The sequence below is a fragment of the Numenius arquata genome, chromosome 8, assembly GCF_964106895.1.
Source record: "Numenius arquata chromosome 8, bNumArq3.hap1.1, whole genome shotgun sequence".
In the NCBI taxonomy this organism is placed as follows: Eukaryota; Metazoa; Chordata; class Aves; order Charadriiformes; family Scolopacidae; genus Numenius; species Numenius arquata.
Window position 1 is genome coordinate 1,946,540 of NC_133583.1, and position 14,109 is coordinate 1,960,648.

The following is a 14,109-nucleotide window of genomic DNA, read 5'->3' on the forward strand; positions in this document are numbered from 1 at the left end:
CTCCTGCGTACGCGTGGGAGCACGCACCCGCCGGGTCACTCGCTTAATCTGTGCGAGGCTCTCGCATGGCAGGAGCATGAATCCCACTTCCTTACCGAACCGGCGAGCTCTGTGTAGGTGTGAGAAACAAGGAAGTCTGCAGACTCCCCAAAAGAAGAAAAAAAAAAAAAAAGTGTAAGATCTTCTTGAGAGACAGAGGAATTAAAGAAAACCATAGCAACAAGTCAGTCCACCTACCCAAACCACCCACCCACCACCAGTTTCATTTGCTGACGCACTTCAAAAAAAAAAACCAAAAAAAAAAAAAAACAAAAACCAAGCTGGCTCCTACCCGCGCTGGAAGGTGAGCAAGCCCTGAGAGCTCATTAAATTCCCGTCTCAGCTACTCCTGGGTGCCTGCAGCGAGCGAGAGGGATATAAATAGAAATTATATAACTGCGCTTTGTTGATTCCCGTGCTCACCAAAAAAAAAAAAAAAAAAAAAGGGGAAAAAAAAAAAAAAAGAAAGCAGCATGACCTTGTTTTTCTGAATAGCTTGCCTCTGCCTGCTTGTGGAGGACTTTAATCCTGCTAGGGATCATCTTAAAAGTTTATGTTGGACCTTGGATCCCACCAAGAGGAATAAGGAGAAATAGTGATTTACCTCCCTGCTCCTCGCAGGAACGCCGAGAGGACTGACCCAGGAGAGGTCCGTGGTACCCAAGAACCAGAAACGATGGAAGGCTACCAAGGCTGGAGGACAAGCAAGGCAGCTGAACCCTGATGTAGCACCTTCTTTTTTCACCTATATTGCTCAATAGCACAGATGGGCACCTCAAAACATAAACATAAAACCTCCTTTGGGCAAAAAGACCAAAAGGTGCTATGATACAGGAATAGCGATGGCCCAAATGTACTTCCATGAGTCGTATCGGCTGCGGCTGGGGCAGAAGGTGCTATCGTTACAGTCTCACCCCTGCATCGTACTGCCCCCAACAGCAGTGAAATCATCTCTGCAGGAACCATTCCTGGCAGCTTTCGGCTCTGTCTCTCAGCACATCATTAGCGGGGCTTGTTTGTTTTTAACATGATGGTATCTACAGGCTAAGTGAGAGCGAGACTCCACTGCGCTAAACACATCAAAATCCACGCGAAAGGGAGCGTGTGCTCCCAGGGGTTACCACCTCCAGTGTCCTCACGTGCTGCGGATCCACAGAGCATCAGGAGGGGGATTTCCTCAGCCCTGACTTAATTCCGAGGGCAGGTTCCGTGCCTGGCTTTGAAGCTAACTGCGCCGTGAAGGAGGATCTGGATTTGCAGCGATCCTCAGGCTGGAGAGAGCTCTCTTTTAACGGGGACACTGCCCACAGCTGAATGTGATGGCTGATGCAGGTCCTTATCAACACTTCTTTTTTTTTTTTTACATGTCATATTCTGAAGCCACATGCTCAGAACATTAAAAAAAAAAATATGGTGAGAAAAACTCATTAAAACAGTGAAAGACACAGGTGAAAGACTTAATACATGTCGATAGCTTTCCTAAACAGCTGCTGTTAAAACTATGTAATAAAGATATCCTATATCAAAGAATTCTGCCTGTTATAAACAAACAGTAGAAATTTTAAGAGACCTTTTTTTTATTCATCGCCCAAAAGTTCTCAACTGTGATGTACAATAGCTCAGCAATCCAAATATATTCTTCCCTCTGAAGCATTTACCGTCATGTGCGACTTTGTGTGCTCAAAGACATTTCTGATTGTGGCAAATTCTCCAAGTAGTAAGCCTGGTTTAAAAAGTCCAAACCACAAACCCTAAAGTGCCATTGTGTCCCTAAATCTCAGTTTTATGCCACTGATACTTCTGTAACGTTTTGTAAAACTCTTCTCCTGATCTCACAGGGCAACTGCAGTCACGGAGAAAAAGAAACTCGCGGTGTTTTGGGAACCGAATAGGACAGGACACATTCAGGCCAACAGGGAAAGTGAAAAAAACACTAAAAATAAAGCGGGTTGCCTGGCTGGTTCCAACTATTTCACTGTCGATCTTTTTAGTGTCACTTAGCCTTCCATTTTTGTCACAGTATTTCACAGCCAACGCTATAACAAGCTGCAGGACACAGATCTGCCTCGAAGCTACTGCTCCCTCCAGCCCGAGGGCTGCGGCGGATGCTCACAGCTCCCCAGGGCCCTCTCCTCCCCACCACCGACAGGAAGCAGCAGCTCGGGATTCCACTCCTTCTGAGCATCAATTCTGCAATTATTTAATCACCATCAGACAGCTTGAGGCACCAAGCTCAGAAAAGGAGACCACAATTCACCAGGCTGGAGTTTTCTTACTGGTGGCAATGCATGAGGAGAAGTGTCATAGAATTGCCTGGGTTGGAAGGGACCTTTCAGATCATCTAGACCATCAACCCAACACTGACAAAAACCATCACCAAACCATATCTCTAAGCACTATGTCTACCTGTCTTTTAAATACCACCAGGGATGGTGACTCAAACAAGTCCAAGTCTGTGTGTGGTGCAAGACAGAGCTGGACCATCTTGTCAGCCCAGGATTTTTACAGTCCCATCTCAAAGCCCCACACATACATGGTGACCTCCAAACCCTGGCTCAGCACGACACCGATTCGCTCTTGCCACGCCGTGATGGATGCATGACCCTCTGGTCCACCACCACAGGCTCCTTGGTGCTATCTCTAGTTGTGGTGGCCCCCGGTCCTTATCCTGGACATCCCTCCTTCCCCCAGCAGCCGAGAAGAGCAGATCCCACCATCATCTTCAGTGCAGGAGCATTGAGTCTGCTCAGATGCCTTGAAGCTAGGAGCAAGCTCCACTTCTTTCCTGAAAAATAATCACCTTTTGCTTGGGTGCTGACTCCTACCACCTCACCCTCCATGCCCACAGCCCATCTCGGGGAGAAGCGTGGATGAGGGGGGGAAGATGGCACCACAGCACTTCAGAGTGGCAGCTCTGCACCACGGCACTTGGAAGTAGCGCTTAGAAAAAAAATGCCTTAAACTAAACTAATGCCATCAACCTCATTTTACCTTCCCTTGCTGAAAATACCAGCATGTGCGTGTGGGTAATTTGTCACGCACTCTAACTTTCCAGAAGATCCTTAAATTAACCCAGCAGACCGAAGTCTCCGTGGAGAGGCGGTTACGTAAAGGACTTGACTCCCCATGAACTTCCACCGACCAAGGAAACCCGAAACTCCACGGAGGTGAGGCGTAGTAACGGCACGTATAATTTTTATTTGGCAGATGAGCGACAAGCGTTATGGACGTCCTCAGCGATGATCTCCGCTGTCACTCACTGCCCAGGGTTGCTCTAAGGGAGGAAAATTCGCCGCGTTGCGGGGAAGGGACCAAACTTCCATCCCTTCACAAGGAGATGCGGCTCCACGTGCAGCGTGCCCATGGGCAATACACCTGCCAGGGAAGCTCTGGCAATATCTGCCCGGGCCAGTGGCCCCAGGGGGACGGTAACAGACGCTGGCCACTTGCCCCTTGCATTTTGGGGTAGAGCATCCCCCTCCAGGGCCGCTCCGTGCAGAACCGCTGACGAGGTGGATGCTGAGGGTTATATAAATTAATAAAGGGCTTTACGTAACGTTCAGTTCAGGGAGCAGCGGCGTTTGTCAAGTTAATTTGTTGTCCGGCTTCGAGCCTGCGGTTCCACCTCCGCCTCTGTCTCCTTACAAACGAGTGCAGGCTTCCCACCGGAAAAAAAACAGTGAGTGAGGAGCTCACCGGACACGGCTACGACACCTTCATCAGCATCTCTGCTACCAAAGAACCTGACACTGTTTCTAAGTGAATTCCAAAAACTAAAAATAACCCAGAAAACTTTCCATCCAGAGAGCCTGAAGTGGGCAAAGACTTCCGTCTTTCTCCCAGAAGAGTTAATTTATCACATCCATGTTCACCCCTGCAGCAGAACGCAGCAGCGTGGGATTCAAGGTGCCATACTCCACCAGCTCAGCCCCTTTTCTAAGGAAATCCGGGAGTATCTGTTCTCGTCCTACTTCTCCTCCACATTAATTTTCCTAACAATACAATAAAAATCCCTCCTGCCAATTATAATAAGGAACATTTCGAGATTTGCTTTTCTGCTGGAGCTGGCAACCACCTACTTTGCCTAGCCTTAATATCGGCCCTGCACGTCTGTAATGAAACGGTAACACACCTATTCCAGTTATCCCTTCCCAACATCATGGGGATCTGCTCTCCCACCAGCGCTCAGGGGAGTTGCCCGGGAACTCCCATTATTAACCATATTACAATCATCATCTGCAAGTTCCTGTGTGTCAGTGCAAACCTCGTGCTTCACTTCAGGCCGAATTCATTTCCCGTGTGAAAACCTGGAGTTCAGAACATGCCATGCAGGGGTGACACATTTCTGGCTTTGCTGCCAAAAAGCCTTTTTTACATAACCTGTCCCCATCCCACCGGCTTCCTATTCCCAAAAGGCCTGTAGATATAAGCAATTTAGGTTCAGTAAAAATTATTCAGACTGAGCACAGAATGAACTTGCTCGGAATATGATAAATCGAGAGCTGCTAATAATAACAACCAAAAAAAGAAAATGGTGAAATGAAGATAAACTGTGTTAGACCTCAAAGCCGAAGCTGGTCGATTTGGTGACTTTCACAATGACAAAGGGATCTGATGCAAAAGAAACGCAGTTATTGGTCCAGAGACCGAAGATGACTCTTCCACTGGCAGTTACTGGAAACTGCCCCAGAACTTCAGAAAATCCACGCTGCAGAGGCTCTGAAGCCCTACCTACCTCATCTGCAAAATTTATCCAATGAATACAGATTAGAGAAAGATTGGGATAAAAGACTACGGAAAGCATTGGGTTCGTTTCCGTAAGCACGGCTAGTTTCTGTTAGCAGACAAATTTTGCAGCGTATTTTGTACTAAGTAGGAGACCATCACACTGCTGCAATCTTATTAAATCCTTACTGTGCTGGAGTGAAATACTGCTTTGTAACACCCGCCGGATCTGAGGCTGTGCAGAGTAATGAGTAGCACCCCAACCGCTGGGCTGCACCCCCAGCCCCCTGCATTTTCTGGGTGAGTAGATACATCACTCTTCCTATGTGGAGAGAGAAAAGCTCGGTTACATGGATTTATCGTCTCAGGACACCAGTTCAACCCGGACATCATTGAGCAATTACTCTGGGAGGTACAGACCTGAAATAGTGATTTTACCAAAGAGCAAAACCTCCGCCTTCGTGCCGATCCACCAGCGTCGAGCCAGCTGTTCTCCCAGAAGTTAAACTTTGTGGTTGGTGGTTTTTTGGATTTGTTTTGGTTTTGTTTTTTCCCATTAAAGTTTTACTTACTTGGCTTTCGTGACTCAAATACTGCTGCAAGACCAGAGTGCCGAATACGTGCTGCTCTTGCCTGACATTGCAGCAGTCCCCACGGGCCCTGCCCGTGCCGGAGCCAGCGCAAGTAAAACCAGGCACCCGTGAACTCACCACCGAGCACCAGGACCAATTAACCAATGCTGAGCCGAGTCGTGCAATACTTTGTGCACTGATGAACCTTTTTTTTTTTTTTCCCCCTTGCGTTTTGCTATCAGGCCACCGGATTGCTAGAACACAGAATATCTACATCCCAGCCCCTCCATGGGATATTTCCAATAAAATCTCATCCGTGCTTTGCATGCATGAGTAAGAGCTGCTGGGTGTGCCCCAGCCCTCGGAGCTTACGGCGTTCAGTAGCTGTAGGCATCACAAGTCATTTGGTTCCTAAAACATTCCGTACTTAAAAGCAGGCCCCACCAGAGCCCCCTCCCAGCCGCGTCACAGCACATACCCGCACGTGCACCCAGTAACTGCTGTTGCCCGGAACCCTTTCTAAAGGCAAAGACAACTGCCAAGCACTTATCCCTGAGCGGGAAAGGATGGAAAATAGTCACTCTGGTTCGGGGAAGCACCATCTATAAAGGCAGGAGTGCAACAGCAGCCGGCAGGACCGCAAGGCGCAGATGTGAAAGTGTTACAGCACTTGCTGTAAGTGCCCCGTGCCAACAGCTCGTTCCTCACCACAGAGCTGTTCTGCAGACTCCCAGCTCCGGTTATAGGCAGCAAATGCAAGCTAAAGAATCTCCCTTTTTGGTGAAAAAAGGTCTCTTTGGAAACGGATTGCAGATTTCCCTGTTTGCTTTGACCAGACGAGCTAAGGAACGTGCTTCCAGCCCTGGTTCGCACACAGCGGGAAGTGACTCGACTCAGTACATTAGTTCTGGGTTCCAGCACAAGCAAAGGATCTCTCCGCATCAGGCTGGTGCAGAATTTGTTTTTCCTTCCAGCATGACAGCGTGAGGTTACCTGAGGCTCCCCAAGAGCCATGGAGATGAAAGCTCAGCTTCCTTTACATTGGGAAAGAGCAGGAAATTTCAAGGAGTGACTCTCCCCAAGGAATGTTAATCCTGTCGTTGCAGTTTAAGGCGATTTGAGATTTTAAACACCCGATTCCCACTTTTGTCTGTTGCAAAGAAGCTTCACCCTAGAGCAGATATACAGGGGGAAAGAGGGTACCGATTACAGAGCCAGAGGGAGGGAGCCCAAAAACGTTCCCTCTCCTCTCAAGGGAAGTTTCCATGAAGACACGAGGTGCTGCTGTAGGGATCCAGTGCAGTCTTAACCCTAAGGATCAACTCCAACTAGTCAGGATTCAGCCCCACGTTCCGCTTCATCAGCCCTCACCGCGTGCTGCTGCCCAGAGGACACGGCTGCTCTTCAGCACATCTCTGCTCGGGTCTGAGCCAGGCATTTCGACAGGATTTAATCTGTTTTCGCTGGCAGACTGGTTTTCCGTGGGATCAAGCACTCCAAATTCACCTCACCCCACACTGCACGAGCCGGGCGAGGAGGGGACAAGCAGAGCTGCCACAGCGAGAGCAGAATAAGCAGAAGAGGCACTACCGCCGGTCTGCTCAAATATTTCTCTTAGAAGTTGCCATCGAGATGTAATTACAAGTAACACCATCACTGTGGTGTCTCTGTGCTGCTGCAGCCGTACCAGAGACAGACCTTCAGGTAGTTGGGCTTTCAGGGCAGAAAAAGAAAGGACTGGGGAGAGGTTATACCGTACTGGGAACAGCGGGCCACATATATAAACTTTTTTAGTTCTCTTTGCACAAGCTCTTTGGAAAACGATAGCAAGTTTTATCTCTAAGTACCTAAATAAATGTTCCTCATTGGGATGCAGCACGAACGGCATCAAATTCTAAGCCTAACTCTGTACGTCTATCAAACATTTGGATGTTTCGCTTCTCCGAGTGCAAGGAGCGATCTGCAAAACAGACCTTAAATAAATCACCAGTTGTTTTGTTCGGACCCGTGAGACGCTGCAGCGAGGCAGGAAAGGGGTGACACTCTCTGGAACAGCTACCCATAAAGCCCGTTGTCCAAGACAGAAACAGCCTGACTGCAAACAGCACACACACAAAGTCTCAAGAATAAGGTATTACACGTTCGATAATCTTTGTAGGCAGCTTTTGCCGTAACAAGGTTTTACTTCCTGTTTGGAAGAATATTAGTTGGTCTATGTTCGTCAAAATCTGTACCAGGCACAATTCTCACCTAGGGAAACTAAATCCTTATTTAAAAGACAGATCGAAGGACAGTGAGATCACAGGAGAATGGTGGTGGTCTGGAGTTTACTGTCATTTTAAACTCCAGTCTGAAATCTAACAGCTGGTTGTAAAAGTCTCTGAGCACGTCGCAGTTGTCTAAACTTACTGATAGAAGTAGTCACACCAACTTACACTACAGAGCTGTTTTGTTACACATTCCTCTACACTGCCCTGGGAAATACCTCAATTACCCAGTGCCCATGCAAACATTTAATAAGTTAACTTTTGCATGGCAGACACTGATATTTTTCTTAATTACAGGTCAAAGATCATTTAGTCATTTCCCCTCTGGTCTCCTTAACCTCCTCAAGTTTCCTGGATTTCATAAAAACATTTCCCTTCCCAACACGTTGTAGTTATAAGCTTGAAGTTTTCCATTTTCCTACCTGTATTGTCGTGTTCCCACCCTCCAGAAGGGCAATGGCCAGCAGGATGCTCTCATGGAAGACTCTGTCACTGGTGGCATTCATGATGAGATCAATGACCAGGTTGGATGCACCTTCTTTATCCAGATGACACTGGACATCGGCCAAACTCATCTCACCTCGGCTCATTGAACTCGATCCGGAGCTTCCTCCTGTAAAGGTGATGATGAGTAACAGGCTGAGATTCAAACCCTACGGTGATGGCACCTCTCTTCTGGTTTAAATTATTCACCTGTCCTCAACGACACGCACACGTTTATTAACAGTGATGAACTCGGCTCCTAGCACTTCTGTGAGGAAGAGTTTGTAACTCACAGCACAGATGGGGCATGTTCTAAGATGGGCATTTAACACGGCTTTAACGCGTGCGAGTCTGCGGGAGGTGGTGTCCTGGAGGAGGACAAGAGGAAATGGGCACGAACTTGAACATAGGAAGTTCCATCTAAACATAAGGAGGAACTTCTTTCCTGTGAGGGTGGCAGAGCCCTGGACCAGGCTGCCCAGAGAGGTGGTGGAGTCTCCAACCCTGGAGACATTTAAAACCCACCCGGACACGTTCCTGTGCAACCTGCTCTGGGTGGACCTGCTTTGGCAGGGGGTTGGACTAGATGATCTCCAGAGGTCCCTTCCAACTCCATATCATTCTGTGGTTCTGTGACAGCCCGGGCTGGCCATGGGAAATGGCTAATGCCACGGCTGCCTTCATTAGCAGCAGACAATGGAAAGGCGGCTGGTGTATTGGAAAGGATTCCAGACAGCGTGGTCAGAGATGCAAGGAGAGGTAGAGGCTCTGCAGGACCAGGGAGGGGATGGAAAAAAGGTGAAACAAGTTCCAGAGGATGGCGAAGCCAACACTACACTTCTGTGCAGCTACAGAGCCGTGAACTTCATGGATAAACAGAACAAACAAAGAAGCAAGTGAGAGTCTGTGGAAGAGGCAGGAAGAACAAGAACTGAAGCACAATGCTCTAGAAAGTAGAAGAGTGTGGTGGTAGGCAGCACAGCACAAGGACTAGTGAAATATATATCAACTTCAGAAAACAGGGGGGAAATAACTGGGTTTTTTTTGGGTTTTTGTTGTTGTTGTTTCTGATCAGAAATTAGAATTTCTGCTTTCAACAGATTTACCCACTGTATTTTGAAGAGACAAAACCCACTGAACTGTGTTTTGACCAAACGTGCTTGACATTACTGGCTTTTTTAGCAATTGTCTCACATTAAATAGACTGCACTTTATAACTGACTTCAAATCGAATTTTTGCTCATCCCACCCCCACAATCTCTCTGTAATACAATGAAATGGCTTTGGTTCAGATAGGGTTAATAGTCTGACATCCCTATGAGCACATTTCCCAAATATTATTGCAAATATTAAATGGATCAGGTTTTCTAAGCACATTCAATCAAAGCAAAGTCACAAAATTCCAGCCAACCCAGGACGGTCTCTGGAAAGTGTAAAAAGCTCTCCCTGTTTAATTTTAAAGTACTTCAAGGCCAGGTTGGAGGGGGCTTGGAGCAACCTGGTCTGGTGGGAGGTGTCCCTGCCCAGGGCAGGGGGTGGCACTGGGTGATCTTTAAGGTCCCTTCCAACCCAAACCACCATGATTCTATGGTTCTACTTTCTCAAATGCAGTCAGGATAAAGAGAACATCTCCCTCATCTGCATGAGGAAAAGGCAGTTGACACGATGGTTGGACTACATGATCTTAAAGGTCCTTCCAACCTAGACAATTCTATGATTCTATGATCATAGAGACAGGAGAGCAACGCTCCTCTCTGCCTGGGGTGGAATCCCTCAAGGAGAGATAAAACACATCGGGGTTTCCAAAGCCAGGAGCAACACGCAAGCAGGACTTCTTCCCCATCCTTGTGCATAGCTCCTTCTTTTTTGGGGGGAATTCATAGAATAGAAAAGGGAAAAAACCCCAATTTCACCTGATTTGCCAGGCAGACACAGACACACGGCATCTGGCAGGGCAGATCACCCGAACCATGATGAGCAGGAGCACGTCCTACCTCCTGCCCCGGCTTTGCTGGCGCCACCGGCAGACAAGGGGCCGTTGCCGAAGGTGGTGAGGCTCTCCCGCCGGCCCGCCGGTCTCACGTTGCCATAGTAACGGTTGACCAAAACTTGCCTGAGTGCCTCCCCCTTGAGTCAAAGAGGATAACAAAATCACGATGTGAGCTTAACGAATGAACAAACTACTAATATTCAGTAGCAAGGGGACTGCTGTTATCATTAGCCTAATTATGGGGAGGGAGGGGGAAGCGAAACCCTGGAGGATTTAGCAAAATCCACTGAGCATCTCCCGATGTGCTCGGGCAGGCTGGGACACCGGGGCTCTCGTGGGGCTCAAATAAAATCCTGTGTTCCCAGTACCAGAAACAGTTACAGTTCAGATTTTTTGCTAAAGCTTTCTAGACAGATTTTATTCTCAATGAGCTTTTTTTTTTTTTTTTAAAATCAAGATCTAATGTGTTGGTTTTAAATATAAAAAAAGCAGCATCTGTATAGGACCAACACGAAAACAGGAGAACTGGAGAAAGAGTGACATTAAAAATGGGTTTGTGAGCAAGTGATCCTCTTCCCAAACCTATCCTATTTTGCTATTTCACCACTGTTACAGGAACGTGCTCCATCCTCCCCCTCGTCAGCAGCTGATGCGATTAACGTCCTCAGCCACAGCGGAAACCCCAGCAGTCCCCACACTGCAGCCCGGCGCTTTGTCCCCCGCTGGCAGCCGCCCCGGTCACACCGGCAGTCAGCATCCCAGCACATGAGCCCGGGGACACCGCGGGGCACCGGTCCTCGGATAACCCCAACAGCCCTCGGAGCACCCGGCACGATCCCAGGAGCACGGGGAGGGGGGAGATCAAAACACCTCCCAGCCTGAACGTCAACCTGCGGATCCCGAGCTGCCCTCACTTAAGGCTTTACAGGAATTCCCAGTAATTCAGAGCCCCGTACAAAAGCTGGCAGTACTGCCTGCAGACACACAGACACCGCAGTTGGATTAACAGATTTTTTTTTTTATATATATATATTTTTTATATTTTTATTTTTTTTTTTTAATGAGGTCTTTGTGTGAAAAGCAAAAGTGGTGATTATTTTAACTGGGAGCTCCTGCTCTGCTAATGGCAGTGTGCTGGGGTTGCAGCAATATCACCCCGAGAGGGAAGGAAGGGGATTTCCAAGAATAAAAAATAAATTCCAAAAAATGGATCTAGCCAAGAAAAATTTCCTATTAAAAAAAAATCTGTTGTGATGAACTAAAGTATCTTGATCTCCATTCACAAAACAAGTGCTTGGCACTGATTTTCAGTTTGTATTTCATAAGAAATTAGTTGTCTGACTACAGATTCAAAATGTCATTAACTACGAGGTTTAATATTAGCTGCCATGGAAATGAAACCTTGCTTTTTAAACTTTCACATGAGGCTGCAACACAAATAAACAAATGGAATAATGCAAATGTGCATCATTTGGCTGATACAGAACCCCAGCCCTGCCACAGCCACGCTGCTTTTGATGCAAAGCTGGCACCCACAGAAGGTACCTTAGAGAAATCCTCGTACCCCAACGTACTGGGAAGACAAAAACCCATCTGGAAACAAACAGTCCTTTAGCAAATCTCAGTCACCCCTTCCAAAGGGAGAATCCCAAAACCTGCCTGCAGCCGGTCAGGGATCGCTGCCCTCCCCAGAGGCTGGTGCCAAACCAGGGCTCCCACCGCCCGCCTCTGCCACCACAATTCAGCAGATTAAAAACTGCTCCCCTGGATTATTAAGGTGAGAACTGCAGCACAGGAGCTGCATCTCATGGAATCAGATGGGGATGGGGGAAGCAGGAGGGGAGACAAGGGGTAAAATGAACACCAAGTGAGCTTTCCAACCAGCTGCAGAAGTCCCCCAAAAAATTAAAAAAGGCAAGTTCCTTTAGAAGCAATAGTAGAAAATGAGCACTTTTCCAAGGGGCACACACTTCCTATCACTGCTTGGGACAAAGAGTTAATGTGTAGGAGAGGCAAGAGACTAAATTCAAAAGCTCAAGCAAAATCTTACCCCGGAGGAGCCACTCTGACTGACAGCGACATGAGAGTGTTTAGTACACCATGTAGTGCTTTAACCATCCTTCTGCTCTCGGTCTGGCAGGTAAGGAAGGCTACATGACAGAACAAGGCCAAGCCAGACAAAAAAAAACCCTCAACTACATCTTCCTTCTACATGTGTACTGATTAGAAAGGCAACTTGATACCCCTATAAGCCCTGTGCCAAAAATCAAGTTATAATGGAGTTCTCACATTACCTTTTTCCTCTTCTGTTAAACTAACTGGCAGTCATATCAAATGGCATTTAAATCCAGTAATTTTTACTACTTACTACAAAGATAACAACACGCATTGAACCACAAGAGCTGCTGTTCAATAAACTCCTCCTGGAGGTTACCCTGTAGGTAAGGTTACCCCCAAGGAGTAACCTACAGCTCCTGGGGTCATCTCCAAGACTTTCCTTCTGGTCCACTGTGGAGCAGAAAGGAACTTCTACTCCTTGCTCGAAATAGCTGGAGGGAACGGAGAAGGCCCTCGGGGAGCTCGAGCTCCCAGGACAGACCTGCAGCACCTCCGCTGACTAGGAGTAGCGTGTCCAAAACAGGACAATTAGCCAGAAAATACAAGTGGGGACACGTATGGAGCATTTGCTGTTTCTAGCCCGAAAGCGTGCTCATCCACGGTTCTGGGGGTTTGGCAACACACATTCACCAGCCTTTCCAATTCTAACTGGGAAGAAAAAACTTGGTTTCCTACAAAATAATTCAAACCCACTGTGCCAGCTAACCAGTCTGTGATCAAAGGAGAGGGGAGGAAAAATAAGTGGTATTTAAGAAATGTTGTAATTAATTCAGCTGCAACGCTTGGCTCCAGAACAGCTCTTTAACCATCGTGTTACTGTTGTACACCACTTTGATGCGTGCAGTAGGCAAACAAAAATCAGATGTTTGGTGGCAGGAAGAAAAGAAAAATCAAATATGCTACCTAGAAAAAAAAAAATACCTAACAGCATTCGGTTTCATCTGCACTCACCATCCAGGTAAACAGTAAGCAGTATCCAAACATTATTGCACCTGTGTCCCTAAAGCAGATGCAATACACAATTCAGTTTAAGTGATATCAAAACCCCGTTGTTACCTTTAAAACAGAGAATTTTTAATAATATTTAAGAGTGAAGCAATTATAAGCTGCCGCTATTCTGTTCCCAGCTACAAAAGCAGAAGAAATCCAGAAACGTATGAACAAGGCTGATTTTGCAGCTCGGCTGGTGAGGAAGGGGCAGGTGAACTCTGATGCACTGATTAATCTCCCTTCATAATTGTGTGATCATCTCCAAAGGAGAGTGCTTTGAAAAAACCAGACCAGGGTCTGGGGTTGAATTCAGAGCAGCCAAGCACTTGCTCCTTCCATTTCCCACCAGAGAAGGTGCTCCAGCACCCCCTTTTGTGAGGGTGGCTTTAGATTGTCCAGGAGGCCCACAGCAAGCCGTTAAACCACAGAAGTTTCTTACACGACTTACGCTTCACTGTTTAAAAGGAAGAGGCAGAGGATTAGTTGTGAAGGCGCTCGACTGCTGTACGTACCCTTCTATGATCCTCCAGTTGCCTCTGCGGTAGACTTTGATCAAGCTCCTGCTGTGCGTGCAGAAATTTCATTGTAAAGCAGAGCATCACTACGGAGACACTAACATCTTGGCACTCAGGGAAAATATCAAGGGAAGTCACAGAGGAAAGCAAGGGGGGAGGATAAGGAAGATTGACCGACAAGCTATCAGAACAGGACATCTGCCCTCCCTTAGCTCCGGCAGCACTCGACCCATCTGCTCTGCCACCCTCCAGCAGACCACCACGGCATGCACGTGGGCCACCACATTCTCATGGATCCAAGGAAAACACAAAGTCCGTCTAGTTTTACAGTTACCAGTGACACAGAGAAGTTTTGAAGAGCTCAAACCATGCATGCCCATGCACACGGATACACAGGTACGCACACAAAC

General features: G+C 47.3%; 1 protein-coding gene across 2 annotated transcripts in view; it reads right to left on the reverse strand.

The window, feature by feature from the left end:
• Positions 1-14,109, reverse strand: part of ITPR1 (inositol 1,4,5-trisphosphate receptor type 1) — a 169,065-nt gene that overhangs the window by 56,403 nt on the left and 98,553 nt on the right. For both annotated transcript variants that reach the window (XM_074151399.1, XM_074151398.1), the window contains 2 exons: positions 10,081-10,213; positions 8,026-8,216 (listed from right to left, as the gene is read on the reverse strand). In XM_074151399.1, coding sequence (XP_074007500.1) covers positions 8,026-8,216; positions 10,081-10,213 — 324 coding nt within the window. The remainder of the gene's footprint in view (positions 1-8,025; positions 8,217-10,080; positions 10,214-14,109) is intronic.